Source organism: Numida meleagris, chromosome 5 (assembly GCF_002078875.1).
Source record: "Numida meleagris isolate 19003 breed g44 Domestic line chromosome 5, NumMel1.0, whole genome shotgun sequence".
Lineage (NCBI taxonomy): Eukaryota > Metazoa > Chordata > Aves > Galliformes > Numididae > Numida > Numida meleagris.
The window spans coordinates 51,057,418-51,075,831 of NC_034413.1; the positions used below are offsets into that span (position 1 = coordinate 51,057,418).

General features: G+C 37.6%; 1 protein-coding gene across 1 annotated transcript in view; it reads left to right on the plus strand.

Annotated features, from left to right (window-relative positions):
- OLA1 (Obg like ATPase 1) overlaps positions 1 to 17,845 on the plus strand; it is an 87,572-nt gene extending 69,727 nt beyond the window's left edge. The window contains exons 8-11 of the mRNA XM_021399336.1: positions 10,106 to 10,246; positions 10,973 to 11,069; positions 13,157 to 13,279; positions 17,321 to 17,845. Coding sequence (XP_021255011.1) covers positions 10,106 to 10,246; positions 10,973 to 11,069; positions 13,157 to 13,279; positions 17,321 to 17,422 — 463 coding nt within the window. The 3' untranslated portion in view covers positions 17,423 to 17,845. The remainder of the gene's footprint in view (positions 1 to 10,105; positions 10,247 to 10,972; positions 11,070 to 13,156; positions 13,280 to 17,320) is intronic.

Consider the following 18,414-nt stretch of genomic DNA (forward strand, 5'->3'; position numbering starts at 1 on the left):
AGCTGTAACTTAGAGGTGAAACTTCTTCCAGTCAGTTTCCTTTGTTGTTAAAATGGCTGGGGCTGTTCAATGCATTCTGATTCCATAATCAGTAATAAATGAAGACAGGTAAAGCATTGGGCTTATGAGTCAAGTTTTAGTTTGTTAGCAAAATAAAGATGTTTTCTACACAACGATCCACAGAATTCTTACAGACATATTTCCATTTGCAGCCAGAAAAATTATCTGACAGGTCCTTTACGGTCTGTCAGATAAACAGTGTTATTTCAGACAATGATCCATGTACTTAGTCCTGCTTCTGAAAAGTCAAAGTTAGTGTTCAAGTATGTTTTAACTGAGGATTCAAGTATTTTTTTTTCTTTTCACCATAGTTGAAGTAGACAAACATACCATGTCTGTAGAACTGAATATTTTTGTGACTGCTTTTCAACTGAAGGCATCTCAGCACACTTTGAAAATCCCTAACTCATTTAGTGTTTAGTTTGAACATGGTGATATTTCTATGACAGTTCTATGTCTGTTGTATTTACTAGGGAGTATTTGGGGGAAATATATCAGCAGGAGATGACACTGGGACACACCACATAATTTGTTGTGTGCAAGGTAGGCACTTAAGATCAGGGTTAGTTTGTAGCTATAAGAAGTTAGAGAAGGAGAGAAAAGATGCTTTAAGGAGAATATGAGACCTGGATCCCTAATGTAAGTGCTCAGAATTGCCCTCGGAAGAGCCTCCTGCTTCATTAACTATGTAGGGAGCAGAGTGAGGTTAGGCATGGGTGTCTGAAATTAAGCACTGTGTTATTGGAGCTACTATAGTGTGAATATTAGACATTCTATGAAGTAATTCATTCATTTCTGTACTGAGAGCTTAGATGCTGCTTTTTCTCTGGATAAGTATAAAAGTTAATTTCTGATTTATCGAGTAGAGAGAGTGTGGACGTAGTACGTGGTAAAGGCTGTGTGTGTGCAGAAAACAACAATAAACAGGTTTTATTATTTTAAATCTAATGCACTAGTTGTGGTATCGTTTGGCTCTTGCAGTTTTAATGCTTACTCAGTTTTTAACAACTGGAGGGAGGAAGAGAGCATTCCTGTAAATTTCTGTGGTATGGAGAGGCCCCACAGTTAAGAAGATGATAAAGATGAATATTGGAGATGGGAGGAAGTTATCTGTGTCTGTCACAGTGAGATGGAAGTAAACCTGGCAATGGAATAGGGATCAATTCTTCTGAACTGTACCTCAGTCATCACCCTCCTGCACATAATTCCTGTGACTGAGATTCTGCTGTAGTTCAAGCATTTATGAAATTACTGTGTTACAGTTTTTAAGATAATTGTTAAAAAAGGCTGTGTTTTAGCAACAGTAGCAGAAAGAATTGGAAAACAGGAATTTCTAAATGCTTGTTTTTACTCCAAAGTGTATCTGCCACAAGTGGGGACTGTAACCATGCCTGTAGCTATGAACCATAATGTGCATGATTTGTTGCAGCCTGCATTGTTATGCAGTTTCATCAGTAGTTTTGTCTTGACTGTGTTTGATGCTTACTGACAGGAATGGCTATGTCTTTTTTAGGGTTAAGACAGAATTGATTTTCATAATTGGCAGGCCAAGAAGAACTGCAGACTGCAAGCTTTTCACATGCCAGCAGGTGCTACAGCAGCAGAGTAGTACTGTTCTCATTATTTTTTAAGTCATAATTAGTTTTGATCATTTTGACGGACCGTAATATAAATAAAGAGATGTTACTGAAGTTTTGAACATTAGATCAGAAAGAAATGTTTTAAAATGAATTTCAGGATCTTTACTCTTCATGAATGATTCTCTTTACAGATGTTAAAAATAGGGTTACCTTGGTTGACTTTTCATTAGAAAGAGTTTTATAAGGTACTGAAAGTCACTTCTTAATGGAAGGTTTATTGACAGCAGAAATCATGCTGAATTTTTTTCTCTTTCTCACTCCCGCTCTACAGTCTTGATATGTTTAAATTCAAACTTGGTTTTAGAGATCATCAACTTGATTTTTCTGTTATGCAAGCTTTATTTCTCCTAGTTACAAAGTATTTTGTACATTAACTGTTGTCTGTATTCTATTTACAGGTAATATCATGTTCTCTCATTATTATTTCTTATATAGTGCCAGCACCTTGCAAACACAAGCCAACTAAATAAGCTCTGTGTTAGTTAAGCCAAATCTTGATATGTAATATGTTCACAGAGTGGTCAGTAGCATAAAGCTGTAAGTGAGGTGTTGTGTGTTTTTAATGTACCATGGAACAGCAAATGCCTGCAGGTGTAGTTTGTCTAGAGCAGATGAACTGCTAACATATTGTACTATATTAGACAATCTATTAACAAAATCATATCCTGAGGACATTAATTGCTTTCACAAAAATTTCCAGCAGTATTACCTTGTTGGTTTTTTTTTTCCTGTCAACTAATATTATTTTCTGCCTTGAAGAATCTATTTTTAAGTGATCTCATACGGGATAATTTTGATCCAAGACTTCTTATATGTGAGCATTCTCTAGTAATAAGCACTGAAATTTCTGACTGAGTCTGGCTATCTGAGCTTTGCTCTTATTTGGGTGATAGGCTAACTTAAGGCATCCTGTCCTTACGTCTTCAGCTGTTCCTGCACCATCCTTCCATTATGTTGATGCAGCCAGTTGTGAGAGATTCTTGGACAAGTGAATTGATCCAACTTGAAAGAAAAGAGGTGGGGGAGTAAATAAATAAATTCTCTCTCCCTCCTAAAATGGCATTCTGCCAGATTGTTTTTGTTAGTAAATGGCTTGAGTATAACTGCAGGTAGTGCTGGTAGGACCCCTGCTCTATGTCCATGCAGCTGGTAGCAGGAAAACAGGTGTCATGTTCAGATAGATAAGGAATAGGATAAGAATCTCACATTTAGATTATAAAACAAACAAAAAAAACCAACAGAAACCATGTTTCTTTAGAATCTGCAGTGGAACATGAACTGAAATAGTAGGTGCAATACTGATCATCCCATCTACCAAATGATTTTTAGAATTAGAGGGGGATGTAGGATAGCATCACTGATCAAGATCAAGGCCATGGAAAAACTGGGTTTGACATGCATGAGGCAGGGAGGCTGGAATTACTTACGTTTGAAAGGAGAGCGTTAAGGAAGGCTATGAAAATATCTGAATAAATGTCAAATGACAGTGCAGTTCGGAAACTTCTTTTCTTCTTTTCTTGAGATATTATCAGTTGAAATTAAACATTAAGTTAAAAAGTGTGAAATCTAGATCTGGTGAGATGAAATACTTTTTATAACTGTTCTGTCATACGATTCCTGATATCACAGGATGTGCCTTGAGACCCTGAAAATGATGCAGAAAAGAATTTTAAGGACTCTTCCACTTCTTGGTTTAAGGCTCAAGTCGGTCTGTGTTGGGGATTAAAGTGCCATCTGATGTGAGATCAGTTCTCCACATTGGTTTTTGGAAGTTTGTCTGGGCTCAGTGAATGGTAAGGAGGCAGGATACTAAAGGGGATATGGGAAGGCGTAAAAGATTAAAGAACTTCATGCAGGATGCGCAGAATAAATGAAGTTCTGAGCTCCCAGAGGGTCCTGTTCTGGTGGGCTGGGAGGAGGCTCCTGACTAGGGAGCAGCCCAGCATATGCTCTGAAGTGTTGCTGTGAAGTCCTTTCTGGTGAGGGTGGGATGGGGAGAGGGCCTTCCGAAACCTAGGGATTGCTGTGTTCCTCCCGACTACCTGGGAACTGCAAATAAAATAGAATAAACTCCTAAATGTCACTGATGATTTGAAATGTGATTGCCTAGGTCAGTAACAGGTACTCCAAAACCTTTGGTAAGTCTTTCTTCTTCATAAAAAGCAAACTGTCATGATGGGGAAGAAAGTACCTTTTTATTCTTTAATATTTCCCAGTTTAGTCTTCCTTTCTCTTGATGTAGGGCAAGAAGAAAGAGATACTTTTTTTTTTTTTTAAGAGTAACAGTGAGAGTTACAGCATGTTAGTCCACTATTACAGTAGAGATTATGACTTGTGCTTTGTTTCCCATTCTTAACTTCTACCACTGACCTGTTTTGTGATACATTATTACATTCCTTTCATGATTCTCCTTGTTTCATTATGTGTTGATAATACAAATATAGAAGGAAAGCTTACTGAGGCAGTGCAATTTTCTTTCTTTATACCTGTCTGCATGTATGTCTGTATGTACACGTGTAGTGCTGTAGTGGGACCTGGTCTTTGTGGAGTCTGTGGATGCTAATAAAATGGAATGGAAGGACATCACCTGTGAACTGCGTCATGTAGAACTAGTGCTCAGATAAATTAAATCTTCTCTCCCACCCCACCAAATAAGCTAAAACTAATGGTACTTTTCTCCTGGGGAGAAAAAGATGACCACCTAATTCATTGTCATTTAATATAGCTTGTGGATAGTGAGTGAGGCTTTGAAAGACAAAAGGTAGCCACAAAGAGGAAAGAAGAGACAAGCAATTTCTAAGTCAATGAATGTTGTGTTAATTTCATGATGAATGTTGGAACGATTCAATTGTTTTTAATCATCTTGAAGCAACCCAGTCAACATGCAATAGCCAATGTGAATTTCTGAAGACTAGATTTTCAGATGAGTCAAATATTTTGTCTGTGATAAATTAATGGTCTTGCACATTGTGAAGGAACATCCTAAACTGTGTGTTGTGATTTTTATTAAGGTTTTATAGGCTTTAATGCCTGACAGCATTTTCATAAACAGCATAGGAAATGCTGGCTAAATGGAAACTACGGAAAGCTTAAGTGTGAAAGAATGGTTGGAAGATAATACACAGAGCATAGTTATCAGTGGTTCACTTTCCAAATGGAAGAATATCTCATTATGAGATCTGCAGCAGCAGCTGCTGGTTGAATACTGTTATGTATTTCCATTAATGAGCTGGATGATGAGCGTTCTTGTTAAATCTGTAGATGACCCCAAACTAGGAGATGTGCAGGTATGCAGAGAACAAAATTAGAATTTAGGAGCATCTCAAGAAATAGAAAAAATCATTAGGTAAAAAAAGGAGTAGGGTGCTACTTTTGAGGAGAGGGATTTTATGCAGAATAATCAGCTATGCAAATACAGCATTAAGGATAACCAGACGTGTGGGGTCATACAAAAAGTTGTCATCTGAGCATGAGATAATGTTGCAGTGCTTTCAAAAAAATAGCAAATGTATTGGATTTTATAAACAGGATAATCATCTAAAAATGTGAGAGTTAATCCTGTAGGTTTTTTTAATGCTTGTAAGACCTTATTATTGGGATCTCTGAGGAGTGCATTGGGTCCTTGGTGCTTCCAGGAATATTGAGACCAACTGGAGGGAGTCCAGGAAAAAGCATTAAGAATGGTTAGAAGTTTAGAAACGAAGAGCTTCAGAGTTAGAAGTGTAATACATGACCTACAAAGAAAGCTCAAAATAAAGGGGAAAAAAAAAAGAATAAAAGGACGTGAGTATGTAAAGGCTCCTGTAAAGAAATAGGGAATGTGTATTCCCAGTGTATAGGCCTAGTTGAAGTAATGCATTTAAATTATGATAGAGGTGGCTTAACTTGCAGACACAGAAGGCTTTTCAGCAGTGGGAATGAAGCACTTAACAGATGGCTTTTGAAAAGTTTCAAAAATCTTCAGTTTCTCAGAACTACCATGAGAAAGAACATGTTGAAATTTCTAGGTCCTTGTAGTCTCACTCCTATCTGTAGGTCTTCCTTTTTCCTTCAGTCTTCTGTACATTTTGATGACTTTGTTTGATCTTCAGTATCTCTTTGTCTACGTTTGTGTCTTTCTTGTGGTGCTACCTGGTATTTTCTTCTTCCCTGCCACGCTGTTTTGTTTCTGCCAATTTCCACTCGTAGTACGGGTGTAGAACAGAAAAGCAGTTGTTTCTATTCCATGAGTTGGATGGGTGTTTTTTGGTCTTGCTTGTACAGAAGTGTACTTTGACAAATCACCTTTTCCTTGTTGGGGTCAGTTTTTCAGATCATCTTGTCTTGCAGGTGTCCTCAGAGCTTACGTTCTCTCTGCAGCTTCTCTCTTCCATTACCTCTTCTATTTCCATCAGAACTCTGTCTCTGTTCTCAGCTGGATCTCTCATGTGAAACTCAGCTTGCCAAATATCATCTTACAGTTAATGTACATTCTGCAACTGTTGTATCTATTTATTTTGTCTTGTCTGCAAGCTTTGATTTCTTTTGCTTCAGCTCCCCTTTTTGTTGCTCATTGCTTGCTGGCCTTCCCGGTGACTGTCTTGATCTTTAAACCTTTCCCAAGGCTTGTTCTGCATCCTGACTTAATGTCAGCAGATGACTCTGGTGATCATCCTGATCCTTCTGCCCTTGGAGTCATTGACTTCTTCATTTTACTTTTTCTTTGTCAAGCTGATGCAGAGTTAAAATCTGGAATCCCCTGACATATGTTGCCTTTGTCACATTTAGGGATCTACAGTGGCAAGAAAACATTTAGGTCTTCTCAGCGTTTTCCAAATGAGTAGTAGGAAAGCTGATGTGCTGTTGTCCTATGTTGTTGTGAAAGTGAGCATCTCAGTTCCTCTTTGCTGTTTTCCTAGGTCAGAGTTTTGAGCCTCCATTTTCAAGTCATTCAGATCTGACTTTGTTCTTGTGTCAGGTTTTTATACAGTCTTGTTTTTAATTTAGATTAAGATGTTTGTCTTTGCCAAAATGCGTGGTGATCTTGCTGTACGTTGGGCTTATATTTTTTTCCAGAAGGGATATTATCATCCATTTGTGGTGAACAGAATCAAATTTCAGTTCAGGAGCCACCTGCAGTTACTGCTGGTACACTCCTCCTCTCTACAGGGCCAGCTGGAGGGAGCAGCCAAACCATTTTGATAGAGTAATGCTGCTGGCTGCCCAGAATGCCCTAAGACATCCCTCGCTGTCATTACTGAGCAGAACAAGAAGAAGCCTTTCTTCTTTCTACCATATGTTTTATAATCAGAATTTGGTTTTGACTCTGTTTGTAACAGCATTTTTATAAACATAGGCAGGAAAGAGGACTTCATAATTGCTTTTTGTGTGTCTGCTGTTTTCAGGTAGATTTCAGTTTACTTTGTGAAGTAGTGTCTTTATCTTAAGCGCTTTCTTGTTTTTTGAAGTTAAAACACTTTCAGCTGTTAATCACGTGGTCATTGATTCTTCTGCCAGTTTTACTGGATTTCTTTTATTTTTCATGTTGTTAGATTTTAGTGTGTTTTCTTAATTGAGATTTTCTGATGTCAATAGTCTTCTCTGTCAGCCTGAAATCCAATACCTTTTGTAATTCATTGTCAAATGCAGCATGAAAAAAATGGAGAAATACTCCAGGATCTGCTTATCTTAACACAGGTCCAAGTAAGTTGCTATTGCTGTCCTTTTACAGACATCCCGATACTTCCATGGAAAAATGATGTGCTCAAATCAAATAGATTTTGAGATAGATTTTTTTTTTTTTTTAACCATTTGTTAAGGCAATTTTGTTCTGTTTAGCCCACTTGGTCATCCCTAACTGAAAAGCAAACAGGCGTTATTACTGTAGCAATCATTAGTCAACCATTTTGTTTTGGGGAAAGTTCTGTTGAGAGTACGTATCAGTATTTATATTTGAGTATTTACTTTTTATTTTGGTTTGCTTTGTTTAGGGGAATTCCTGAATGCTTTTTAGTAATTCCGTGACATTGAAAGTCACAAAAGTGAAACACTCAGGCAGAGAACCTGACTGTCTGCAGAGTACGATGCAGTACCGTATTCTTTTAGCGAGGCTGTAGCAGGTCTGATGTCAGTCACTTCAGAGACCTTTAGACCTCAGTGCTCATTTATTGCTAAAATGTACCAGCTCTGCTCCTGCATTATGAAGATCATCTGTCAACACTTTGAGATATTCTCCTTTGTTATTAAGCTTGTGATGCTCTACACTGTCAGGTTTTTTGCCAATTATAGTTAAGGTACAATGGTGTATTCACTGGATCAAAGTCTCACACTGGCGGTAGAGGAATGATTTGTAAGTCTTTATTCGTCTGAATTGTACAATAGAATACCTGAGGAATGCAAATAATCCCTCTAAGGACTCAATAGAAAAGCTGTTAAAATGACAGTCTAAGACTGTTATTATTCTGAATTGGTGTTTTAGCCAAAGTAATTATTTCTTATCTTGTTGTTCCACAATAGTTCTTAGTTTATTAGTTATGATGACCATATTTACCAAACAGAATTTGAATGCAATTTTAGATATCACTTTTGTGCCTGTTTCAGTTTTTCAAGTTAGCGTGCTTCATTGTGCCTTTTGCTTGGCGCGTTATTTAATTAGTCTAAGGGCTGCTGTTAGGTACTTTTCAAAGGAAAAAAAAGTATGTGCAGATGTTAAGTCCCCTTATGAATAGCAGATACATGCCTAGATACATTTTCTTAAAAGGTTGACGTTTATAAGCTGTGAACTTTTGGTATCCCGTTTGTTAGCCAAAATGAATTAGTTAACGACAAGCATCAGTTTTAGAAGCGCTGTTAAATGTCATATGTGGTTTCAGAAACACACCTTAATTGTGATTTTCAATTCATGTGTCTCGGAAGGCAATAGTGTTTCAGTATCAGTCCTGGATACCAGACTATATTTTCATTGGATAACTGGAGGAAGAAAGATTATATAATGAGGATTGAAAACCACTGATGGGGTATTTACATAAGTAAATGATAGAAGGACCAGCCTTATATAACAAACGTGTGAAAACTGTTGAGTGAACTTTTTTATTCTTTGTCCCATCTAAAGCCCTACTCAGTGGGCCATGCACTTAATCTCATAATAGCTCTGATCCCCTGCTATTTTCTTTGACAAATCTGTGTTGATGAACTTGTGGTTCAGTTCGTTTTTTTCTTAAGTGACATTTGCATTGATTATTTAAAGGTTTGCAGGCCACAGTTTCAAAGCACTTTAGTATAATAGCAGTTAAAACCTTGGTCTAAATCTCAGAGATTAGCAGGACTAAGAAAAGGAACTCAGCAAGCATAAAATCTGTGCTGTATGGTGGGTGCTTCGGGCCTGAAGCATCTACAGCACCCAGAGTACTGTATTTTGTACTTTTTGCCTTAGTGTGCAGGAAATGTTCTCTTGCCTGTTGCCTGTTGTGTTTCCTTCCCAAATGCGCAGAGTTGTCCGCATTCCTACTGTTCCCCAGGTTCAGAAGTAGTGCCCTGGAGTTGAAACTGAAGAGTCATCAGTCCTTCCAGGTCATTTCCGAATGTCTCTCATAAATTTAAAATACATAGCATTTGCAGTTATGAATGCCATGCTGTGAATGTGCTGCAAATATTTGTGGTTTTTTAGTTTGGATATTGAACTTCTAAAAACCAGTACCATAAATCCATAGTACATTAAACTGTTACTGATGCTGCCAGATGAGAAAACAGAAGATGAGGGGAAATAGAAAATGTGGTTCTTTATTTAAAAATAATAGTAGTATAATATCTAGAAGCTTTGTCCTGGGGAGATAATAGAAAGGTGGGAGAAACTGGTAGCGACGTGTTCCTGTATTCATTAGCTATGGCATCCTCTGGGATCAATAACCAGAAAAAAGCAGGGTACTTCTTGCTGTCTAGCAGGTTATAGAGTGTAGTGTTCTTTTCTGTCTGCGAATATCAGCTGCCCTAGCCACTGAGAAGAGGTGTTAATGAAAAAAGTAAGTCAGAAGAAAAGCTGAAAACCCCTCAGTTTTACCATGTTTGATAAAGAACGCCTTTGCAAGTCTCAGAAAAATTACGTCTACGAATGCACAAAGTTTTATTCAGTTAGCATTTTAGATTGCAAGTATTTAACCTCTACCAAAAACCTAGTTATTGCCTCAAATTAAGGCTATTTCTTATAGATTAAATGCCAGACAGAAACCAAGAAACAGTGAAATGTTAATGGAGTACACCTGAAGCAATAGCTGCCTGTTAATGCCTTGACCTTGGAAAGCAATACACAAAAAGATGGCATCATAAAACCGTGCAATTCTTATGAATATGTATGTGCTACTTGATAATAATGAATGTGGTACAGCCATGCATGCACTACAAGATAATGTTGTGCCCTTTGTTGTCTACAGGTTGATAAAAATTAAAGAGTGGGTGGACAAGCACGACCCGGGTGCTTTGGTCATTCCTTTTAGTGGGGCCTTGGAACTCAAGTTGCAAGATATGAGTGCTGAGGAGAAACAGAAGTATCTGGAAGAGAACATGACACAAAGGTTAATTAGCATTCATTTTCCCTACACTTTATTATCAACTATTTCCTTGCAGTAATTTAATTGCTTGCGCTGATAGAATAATAAATGACAGAGTAATTACCATTATAAAGAGAGAATCTTCTCCTTTCTTTACCATGAGACAGAGTGAAAAGATTTATTTTAAATTAAGTTTTTAACTGTCATCTGTCATCTCTGTACAGTGTTTTAATTATAACATAGGTATTAGTTATGTATATTTTTGAGAAGGAGCGATCACCAAAACTGTTTCGTCATCCATGGGGAGCAGGAATGGTGGAGATAATTTTGCCGTAATTTTTCTGAAGAACTATAAGAAATTGCTTAAATACTGAATTTCAGTCAAACAGTTATGCTTTCATGACCAGAAGTCCTGAAAATTGCATGAGACCAAAAGTGCTGCTTGGTAGGGTGATTTCAGTTTATCCCATATTTCTGTATCCTGCTGAATAAACAAATCAAAATATTGTGTATATGTTGCTGCAGTTTAAAAAAAAAGAAAGAAAGAAAGAAAAGAAAAAAGAAAAAAATAGTTCTTCTGAAGAGAGTTCAAAGAAAAAGGCTACTCTGATTCTCTGATTGTCACAGGATTTAAAAGTAGGTCCAGTGTCTTCCAAATACGCGATGTCTTTCAATGTAAATTGATTACGTGAGGCATTTAGCTGTTTTATGTGTATATGTTGAATGAATTGGATTCATTTTTTTTTTCAGTGCTTTACCAAAGATCATTAAGGCTGGATATGCAGCACTCCAACTAGAATACTTTTTCACTGCAGGCCCAGATGAAGTGCGTGCATGGACCATCAGGGTAAGATTCATACTTATTCATCAGCTATATCCAGTTCCACACTATTGAATTCAGATTGATATCACTGACTTTGAAGTTTGTCATGGTGGCGGTTAGCTAGTCATTACAGATGAGGTTTTTGTCCAGGATAACTTTAATTATTTGTGAGCTGCTGAACAGTGAAAGTGGAGCTGCATTGATTGAGGCAGGTAACAATTGATTCTGCCTATTACATAGTCTGAATTTCTTCATCCTGTAGAATCTGTCTACCCTCCTCCTGTGGTCAGAGATAAGACGTACCAGTATTGTGCTTGCTTAATCTGTGTGACTGGGTTTGTCTGCAGTGAAATTGATGTTGCTTTTCATTTTGTATTCACTAAGTTTGTTTGGGTTGCGGGTGGTTCATTCCTTCTTTGCTTTGCTCGGATTACATTTTCAGCAATAAAAGCAATATAACATCATTATATTCCTCGTGGATACACAGTTGGGCTCAAAAACCTAAAATCAGTGTGCAGTAATTCGGATCTTCTACTGACTCTAGTATTTAGACCTACTTTATTTTGGTAGCTTTCTGTGTTTATCCAGGAACTTGTGTCATGCTTAAAATTTTATTATGTATTTTAAATATTGATGTAGGATGATTACAGCCATAGAGATTGACTAATTTATTCCCAGAGGATAGTAAGAGCTGAGCTGTAGTGCTTTGCCTTTGAATGAAAATACAGTATAATGTAAAGATGAGTATTGAAAAATATTTTGAAACGCGGGTAGTTATAAACTCTGCCTTTAAAATTACAAAAATGTCAACTTTTGGGGATGCAGATCTGTCGTTGAGCCTTTTTGTTGTATCAGTATATTTAGTGCTGTGCATTGAATTTCAGTGCTACATTTAGTTTCATTTCAAAGGAATTAATTTGTTTTCATTAATCAGCATAATTTCCAGTAAATTTATATCTTTAGCTGATACTGCTACAGATGTTTGTGTGTGTATTTCAGCACATTAAACTTACGAGCGTGCTTTTAGAAATATGCTTTTAGTCTTTTCATCTGTCTCCTTTCACGTGCTAACTCGCAGCTAGTGCCCTTGAAATAGCTACCAAAATAACAGAAAAGTAGAAGTTCTGTCGTTCTGATGTATGCCAGAGTTTTTAAAAGCACATTCTGAAACTCTGCTGTTTTCAGTAGGAGAAATGCTTGCTCTTTATTAGAAAATTTGAAAGCTGGTTTATCTTAAGACTGATTGTAAGTGTCTTTGATTTAATGTGCAAAGATATTTAGTCAGGTAAGCATCAGTGAGTAGCCATATTAACCCAATACATCTTTTATTGTAAAAACTGTGCTTTACAGTGTCAGACTCCTTAGCACTTTAACATGCTTTATTAAGCAGCCTTTAGGTCACCATTATTTCTCAAATTTCTTGCCATGGTTGTATGTGCACAGAATGCATGTCCTGGTAATTTAAGGCATACAGTTATAATGCATTCTCCTTTATTGCAAAAGCTTAAATTATCTTATAGTAGTTGCTGTAATTTTTTTAAAAATTATTTTTAAGTGATGTAATTGTTGATGTTTTGGTAAGAATATTCTTTTTTTTTCTAGATTTACTAAAATGATTCTGAAATTAAAAAAAAGCAAGTGTATAAAGCTTGCGATTCATGCATCATTTGTGATTAGAAATGCAGTTTGCCAACGAATGTTATAATGTAGTTGAAATTATTTGGATGTAGCTAAAAGTCTTGAGTTTTTCAGATTTTAAAGTTACTTTTAAAAAAGATCTTTATTTTCCTCGCTTTCTATGTGAAGAGCTAGGGATCGAAGTGACTCCCACAACAGAACACAATCATACCTTCTAAAATCAATACTGCTGTTTATACCTATTGGGAAAAAACAAAGCTACCCTTCTTTAATGTCAGTTGGTTTATCTCTGGTGAAGGCATTTATCTGCGCGTCCCAAAATGGAGAAACACCCAGCTGTATGTGTGACATTCTAACTGATAGGAAACAAAGTTCCAACAGATCCTGAAAGCGTATGTAAGAGGAAGAAACCCCTCTCCTGCAATCAATCTTCTTAAATGCAATTAATTTTCTTCCGGTCTTTCCATTGACAGAAAGGGACGAAGGCTCCTCAGGCGGCAGGGAAGATACACACAGATTTCGAAAAGGGATTTATTATGGCTGAAGTAATGAAATATGAAGATTTTAAGGAAGGAGGTTCAGAAGCCGCTGTTAAGGTGAGCTCCTCATTTTGTTTCTTCTCCTTTCCTCTGTTTTTCCATTTCATGTGTATTTTTCATTGGGAAGATGTTCTTGAAGCTAAGTGAATGTAACAGACACTTCTAGCGACAGACCAAAAATCCACTGTCTACTTAAGAAACAGTTAATATGCACCAACTTGCTGAGCAGGAGTGCAACAGTTCCAGTATCTAAGACATGACAGTTTATGTACTAAATATCAGCCCCATCAGCAAATGTTATGCTTTTTTCTTCTCAGTTTATATGTCAGTGTTCAGATGGTCATAATCTTTAAAATGAACGTGTTTTGGAAAAGGGAAATTTTTACAATGATCTAGCAGACTTTCAAAACACCTTTAAAAGAAAGGCAAGAAACGCAGAAAATGTCTTCAGTAACGTGTCATCCTGTTTTGAGTTTGCAGTGAAGGTAGAACAAATGCCAAATGTAAATATTTAAGAAAATATTTTATAATTTCTTTTTTTTAGGACTAGTGGACTCCACTCGTAGGTTGTGATAGGCGTAATAAAATCTTGAAACTTACCATTTCAGTATTTAACTCAATTGCCCTTTGATGTCTTACTCAAAAATACCATGCCTTACTCAGCTCGGGGTACTGGTAATAATTAGTTGGCCCACTAAGATGTACTGTGCTAAGTGAAGTTTTCTAGCAACTATCTACTGAATAGATGGTGAACGTTTTTAATGAGAAACTTTTCATGAGCTCATGCTTCTTTGTAGTTGTACTTCTATTAAGAGTTTTATCTGCTTTCTCGACACTAGAGGGCAGAGACTGATTGGGTGCCCAAAGTTGTGCCCTTCTTCTAGCTGACAAATTATATTTGGTCTGAAGTTATTAAATACAAAATTACCTTGTACGTGGCAGATAAATGTCATAAGAAGGACTGTTCTTCTCTGTATTGCTGTTGCATTATTTCCACCTTCTTTAATCAGAAAAACTTCCCTTTATTTCATACACATGTAATTTCTCATTTGGCATTTTTGATGCTTTAATAAGATTTCTATTTTATAAAACCTTATAAAATTGCGATTACGGAGAATATTCCTTTTTAAATCCATCTCAGTATTTGAAGGTTCCTACGCACTGTAGCGTGTTAAAGAATTTAAAAGGTCCGGCTTTATTGTTTGCTATTTGATAGCTTGAAAGGTATGCAAAACTATGATTTCAGATTCAGCTTATTCTCAGTGGTATCGCTAAGGAAGATCATACTGAGCAGCGGGGCTTTAATAGGTTTGTTTGAACCCCAGGAAGTAGAGGAAAAAAAATCCCAGTATAATTGGTTCGTTGCGGCATGTGAACTGTTTTATGAAAAGGGAAGTAGAGTTGTAGTTGTAAAGTGAAACCACAGCTATAAATAAACCCGATATTCTGCAGTCAGGAACCACCTTATGTAACCAAGATTCAAATTCTGCCAGCATCGGTTTTTGAAGTTCAAATCGGAGTGTTCTCCCTGAGAAGCTGCATCACTTAGTATCTATTGAATGCATCTGTTAAGTGTTTTGTCCGTATATCGTCATTTGCTTTTTGCTACGTAAGGTTCAAGGCAGCGAGCTTCCGTGTTCAAATTACATTTAATGAATAAATGTAGGTTGCTTTGAGGGTACCTGTAATAAAGCAAGCGTGTTTGCTTTCGTCGTTCCGTTTTTAAATCAAAGTTAAAAACAAAAAACCCAACCAGCAAAACCCTTGCTCTTAGAAAAAGGCACGATATTACTCCAGTCTTCCTAATTTGCATTTAATACAATGTTTCATGCCATACACATTACTAATTACTTTTATATTGCTGGCAAATTTCAAAATTAGATTTGGGAGCTTTTAGGAGTCAACTGAAATAACAGCGGTAATGGGAGTTGCCCGCTTTGTATGTTATCAAGTTGATCGATTTTTAAGTTTGATTTTGTGTGTGTCTAACACCAGTACAGCATAACTAATTTAATGCCAGCGCTGTGAACTATACACTGAATAGCTCTGTGTGGGCTTTGTAGTCTACAGGGATATCACATTATTAGCAATCATATCTGCTTAGGCAAAGCTGGCTTCTACAGATGGCTGCTTTCAAGTGCAAATGAACTGGTTAGACGTGTCTTGTTTAATACATACTCAAGATTCACAAATGGGTATTGATTTTTTCAACCAGTGTTTCTGATAGCAATGGAAATGGATTAAATGGTCTCCGGAGAATTTAAAGGAACACCGTCACTTTTAATTAACTGTAAACTGGTAACAAAAATACATAAACTTGCGTTAGTGCGTCAAAATGTATTTAATTAAAGTGGTCCATGCCACTCTGACGGTGTACGATAGCGTGCTAAGAAAAATCCGTATTGTTACTTTGTGGGGGTCACGTTTTTATACTGATATGAGAGTAATAAATGTATCCGACTGTAAAATGTCTGCGTACCTGTGCCTGCAGCTTCGACTTGCCGATGATTTTTACAGCACCGTTTTATTAGTGTTTATGCCATCAATTAGTCTAATTACTCTTGACTTTGAGCATTATTAGGCTCCTCAAAGGAAAGAGCTGCTAAGACTACTTGAAAGTAAAGCTTTCGTATTCTCAGCAAATTTCCAGGGGAAAAATATAAAAATTGGTAAAGTCTTACTTATTATCTATTGATAGATTGGATATACGGGGTAAGGTCAATTACTGCTGGGCTAAATATTTGTTGTCTGAGCTGTTGTATCTGAAATTTTTGGTAGGCTAGTGTTGCTGGTGACATTTAAATAAGGAGTGACAGCGACAAGGTTATTGAGCCTCTAAATTCCTAGACAGCAAGATGGGGAATACGTTGCTTTACAGAGCAGGCTTTGTGAAAGAAAGGTGTCTAAGTTAACTATGTACCATTAATCTGATCTGTTCTACTGCAACTAAGGTCATTAGTTAACAGCTTTCCTGTAATGGGATCTTAGCATGCCACCACTGTGATAGTGTCATTGAGAATAATGGCACAGTGAGGTCTTGCATGGAAGCACTTTCTCCTGCAAGAGAAAACTTCAAAACAGGAATGGTTATTGAACTAAAGCAGAAGCTCTCAACTTTTCCATATTGTAGATCACTTTTCAAGATAAATGCTGCTGTAGACCACCTCCCGCCCAGTCTGTCAGTCCTAATGCTGCGGCTTCTCTGTAGCCTCTGTAATGCCAGGCTTAATTACAATGAGATAAAGACAGGAAAGTATAATAATAAATTCTAATGCGGAGCGCACTGATTCTTAATAGGTTCCTTACCTATTTTCTGCTCTCCTCAAGTATAGCATCTCCATAACGAATTTCCTTTTCATGTCTTTGGTCTCTGTGCCTTCCCCTCTATCCTGGTTTCACAGCCTATCTGCTCTTACGGCTGCCCTTCTGATGTCTGTACCATAAGCAAATTTGTTCCAGAGGAAATTCTGACGGAAAGACCACATTTCATACTCCTCGGCCCTTCGTTATCTGGGCGCCAGCAGGCGAGGGCCCCGCTGGAAGCATGAGGCGTGTGCAGCTGTGACCTCCTCGTGCAGTGGCTCTGGCAGCTAGGGCTTGTCCTTGGCTGGAAGCCGTTCCAAAGTTGGTGCCCAAGCGCGGCTGCCGCCGGGCAGGGTGCTAGGCGTTGCTCCCTCCAGCAAGCCCAGCTCAGCTTCCTGCAACCAGTGCCGGCCACCCGAAGGGACTGCTTAGATGAAGGGAAGCCTAAAAGCTGAAAGGAGCTGGTTTAGTCTCCATTATCACGAGATTTGCTAGGGTTTGCGTTCTTGTACGTTCCATTTCCAATATGGAAATGTTCCAGATTGACCGTGTTATGAAATGGAAGGCACCGACACGCCACCAGTTCAGTGATGAAATTATTCTTTTATGTTCTACGTGCATGCGAATCCAAAGTGTGTCAAGCTGGGGAGTACTGTGACTGTCAGACTCAGAAGCTGAAGCAGTACCATTTTTTAGTTTTTTTTCACTAAAATGTATTAAAATACTTACAGATAGGAAGTGCTATAAAATGTCTAATGAAATAACCACTTTTCCTTTTGTCTGTCGTGTTTACAGGCTGCTGGAAAATACAGGCAACAAGGCAGGAATTACATTGTGGAGGATGGAGATATTATCTTCTTTAAATTTAATACACCTCAGCAACCCAAGAAGAAATGAGTGTCAGACGTTGTTCATTGCTCAGAAATAAACTGTGCTGCTTCAAAAAGCATATGAATTTTTATTTGGGATGGAATATCTGGAAACAAAAAGCATACAGTTTCTACCTAGGGAACCTCCCCTTCCCCCAGTGAAATTATTCTTGTTTGTTTTGAATTAAAATACGGCACCTCCGGTGAACATGCAAGTTCACTAAATGTGAACAGCTTTGCATTTCAAACGATTAAGACCCTACTCCAAATTGTAGAAGCTTTTCAGGAACCATATTACTCTCATGATACTTCATTAATCTCCATCATGTATGCCAAGCCTGACACGTTTGACAGTGAGGACAATGTGGCTTGCTCCTTTTTGAATCTACAGATAATGCATGTTTTACAGTACTCCAGATGTCTACACTCAATAAAACATTTGACAAAACCAGCCTTGGTGTGTTTGGGGATGTCTGTATTGACTGACTGTGGTGTGCTGAATGCGATACGGCACCTGGTGGATGCTGATTACAGAATTTTAAGACGTGTATGATACAGTAACTGGCAGTGTGGGGCAGCTGCAATTGTATCTTGAAAGTGAGTCTTTCATGGGAATCAGAAGATTAGGATGCCAATGATTTGTCTCAAAAAAGTTAATGAATTTGTAGATGGACATTCACTGAAAGATGAGAGCAAGGATAATAAAAATGGTGCCGCGTAAATGATTTTTACCGGAGAGAGCAAATGTAGAAAAATCATGCTTTTCTTTGAGACTGCAGCTTTTTTTTTTTTCTCCAGTCATTTTTAAACTATTTCTTTCTTGCCTCGAGATTATTAAATTGTGGAGGCTGGAGCAGCGGTGCCTGATGTTGTGTGTTGTCCTCTCGGGTCAGGTTTTCAGGCCAGTGGAGGGTGACACAGATAGTGTTGTGAAGGGAGAGGTCACGCTGTGCTGCAGGCAAGTCGCTCGGCTGACAAAGGCTGCAGATAGGAGTGCCTTTTTTTTTTTTTTTTTTTTTT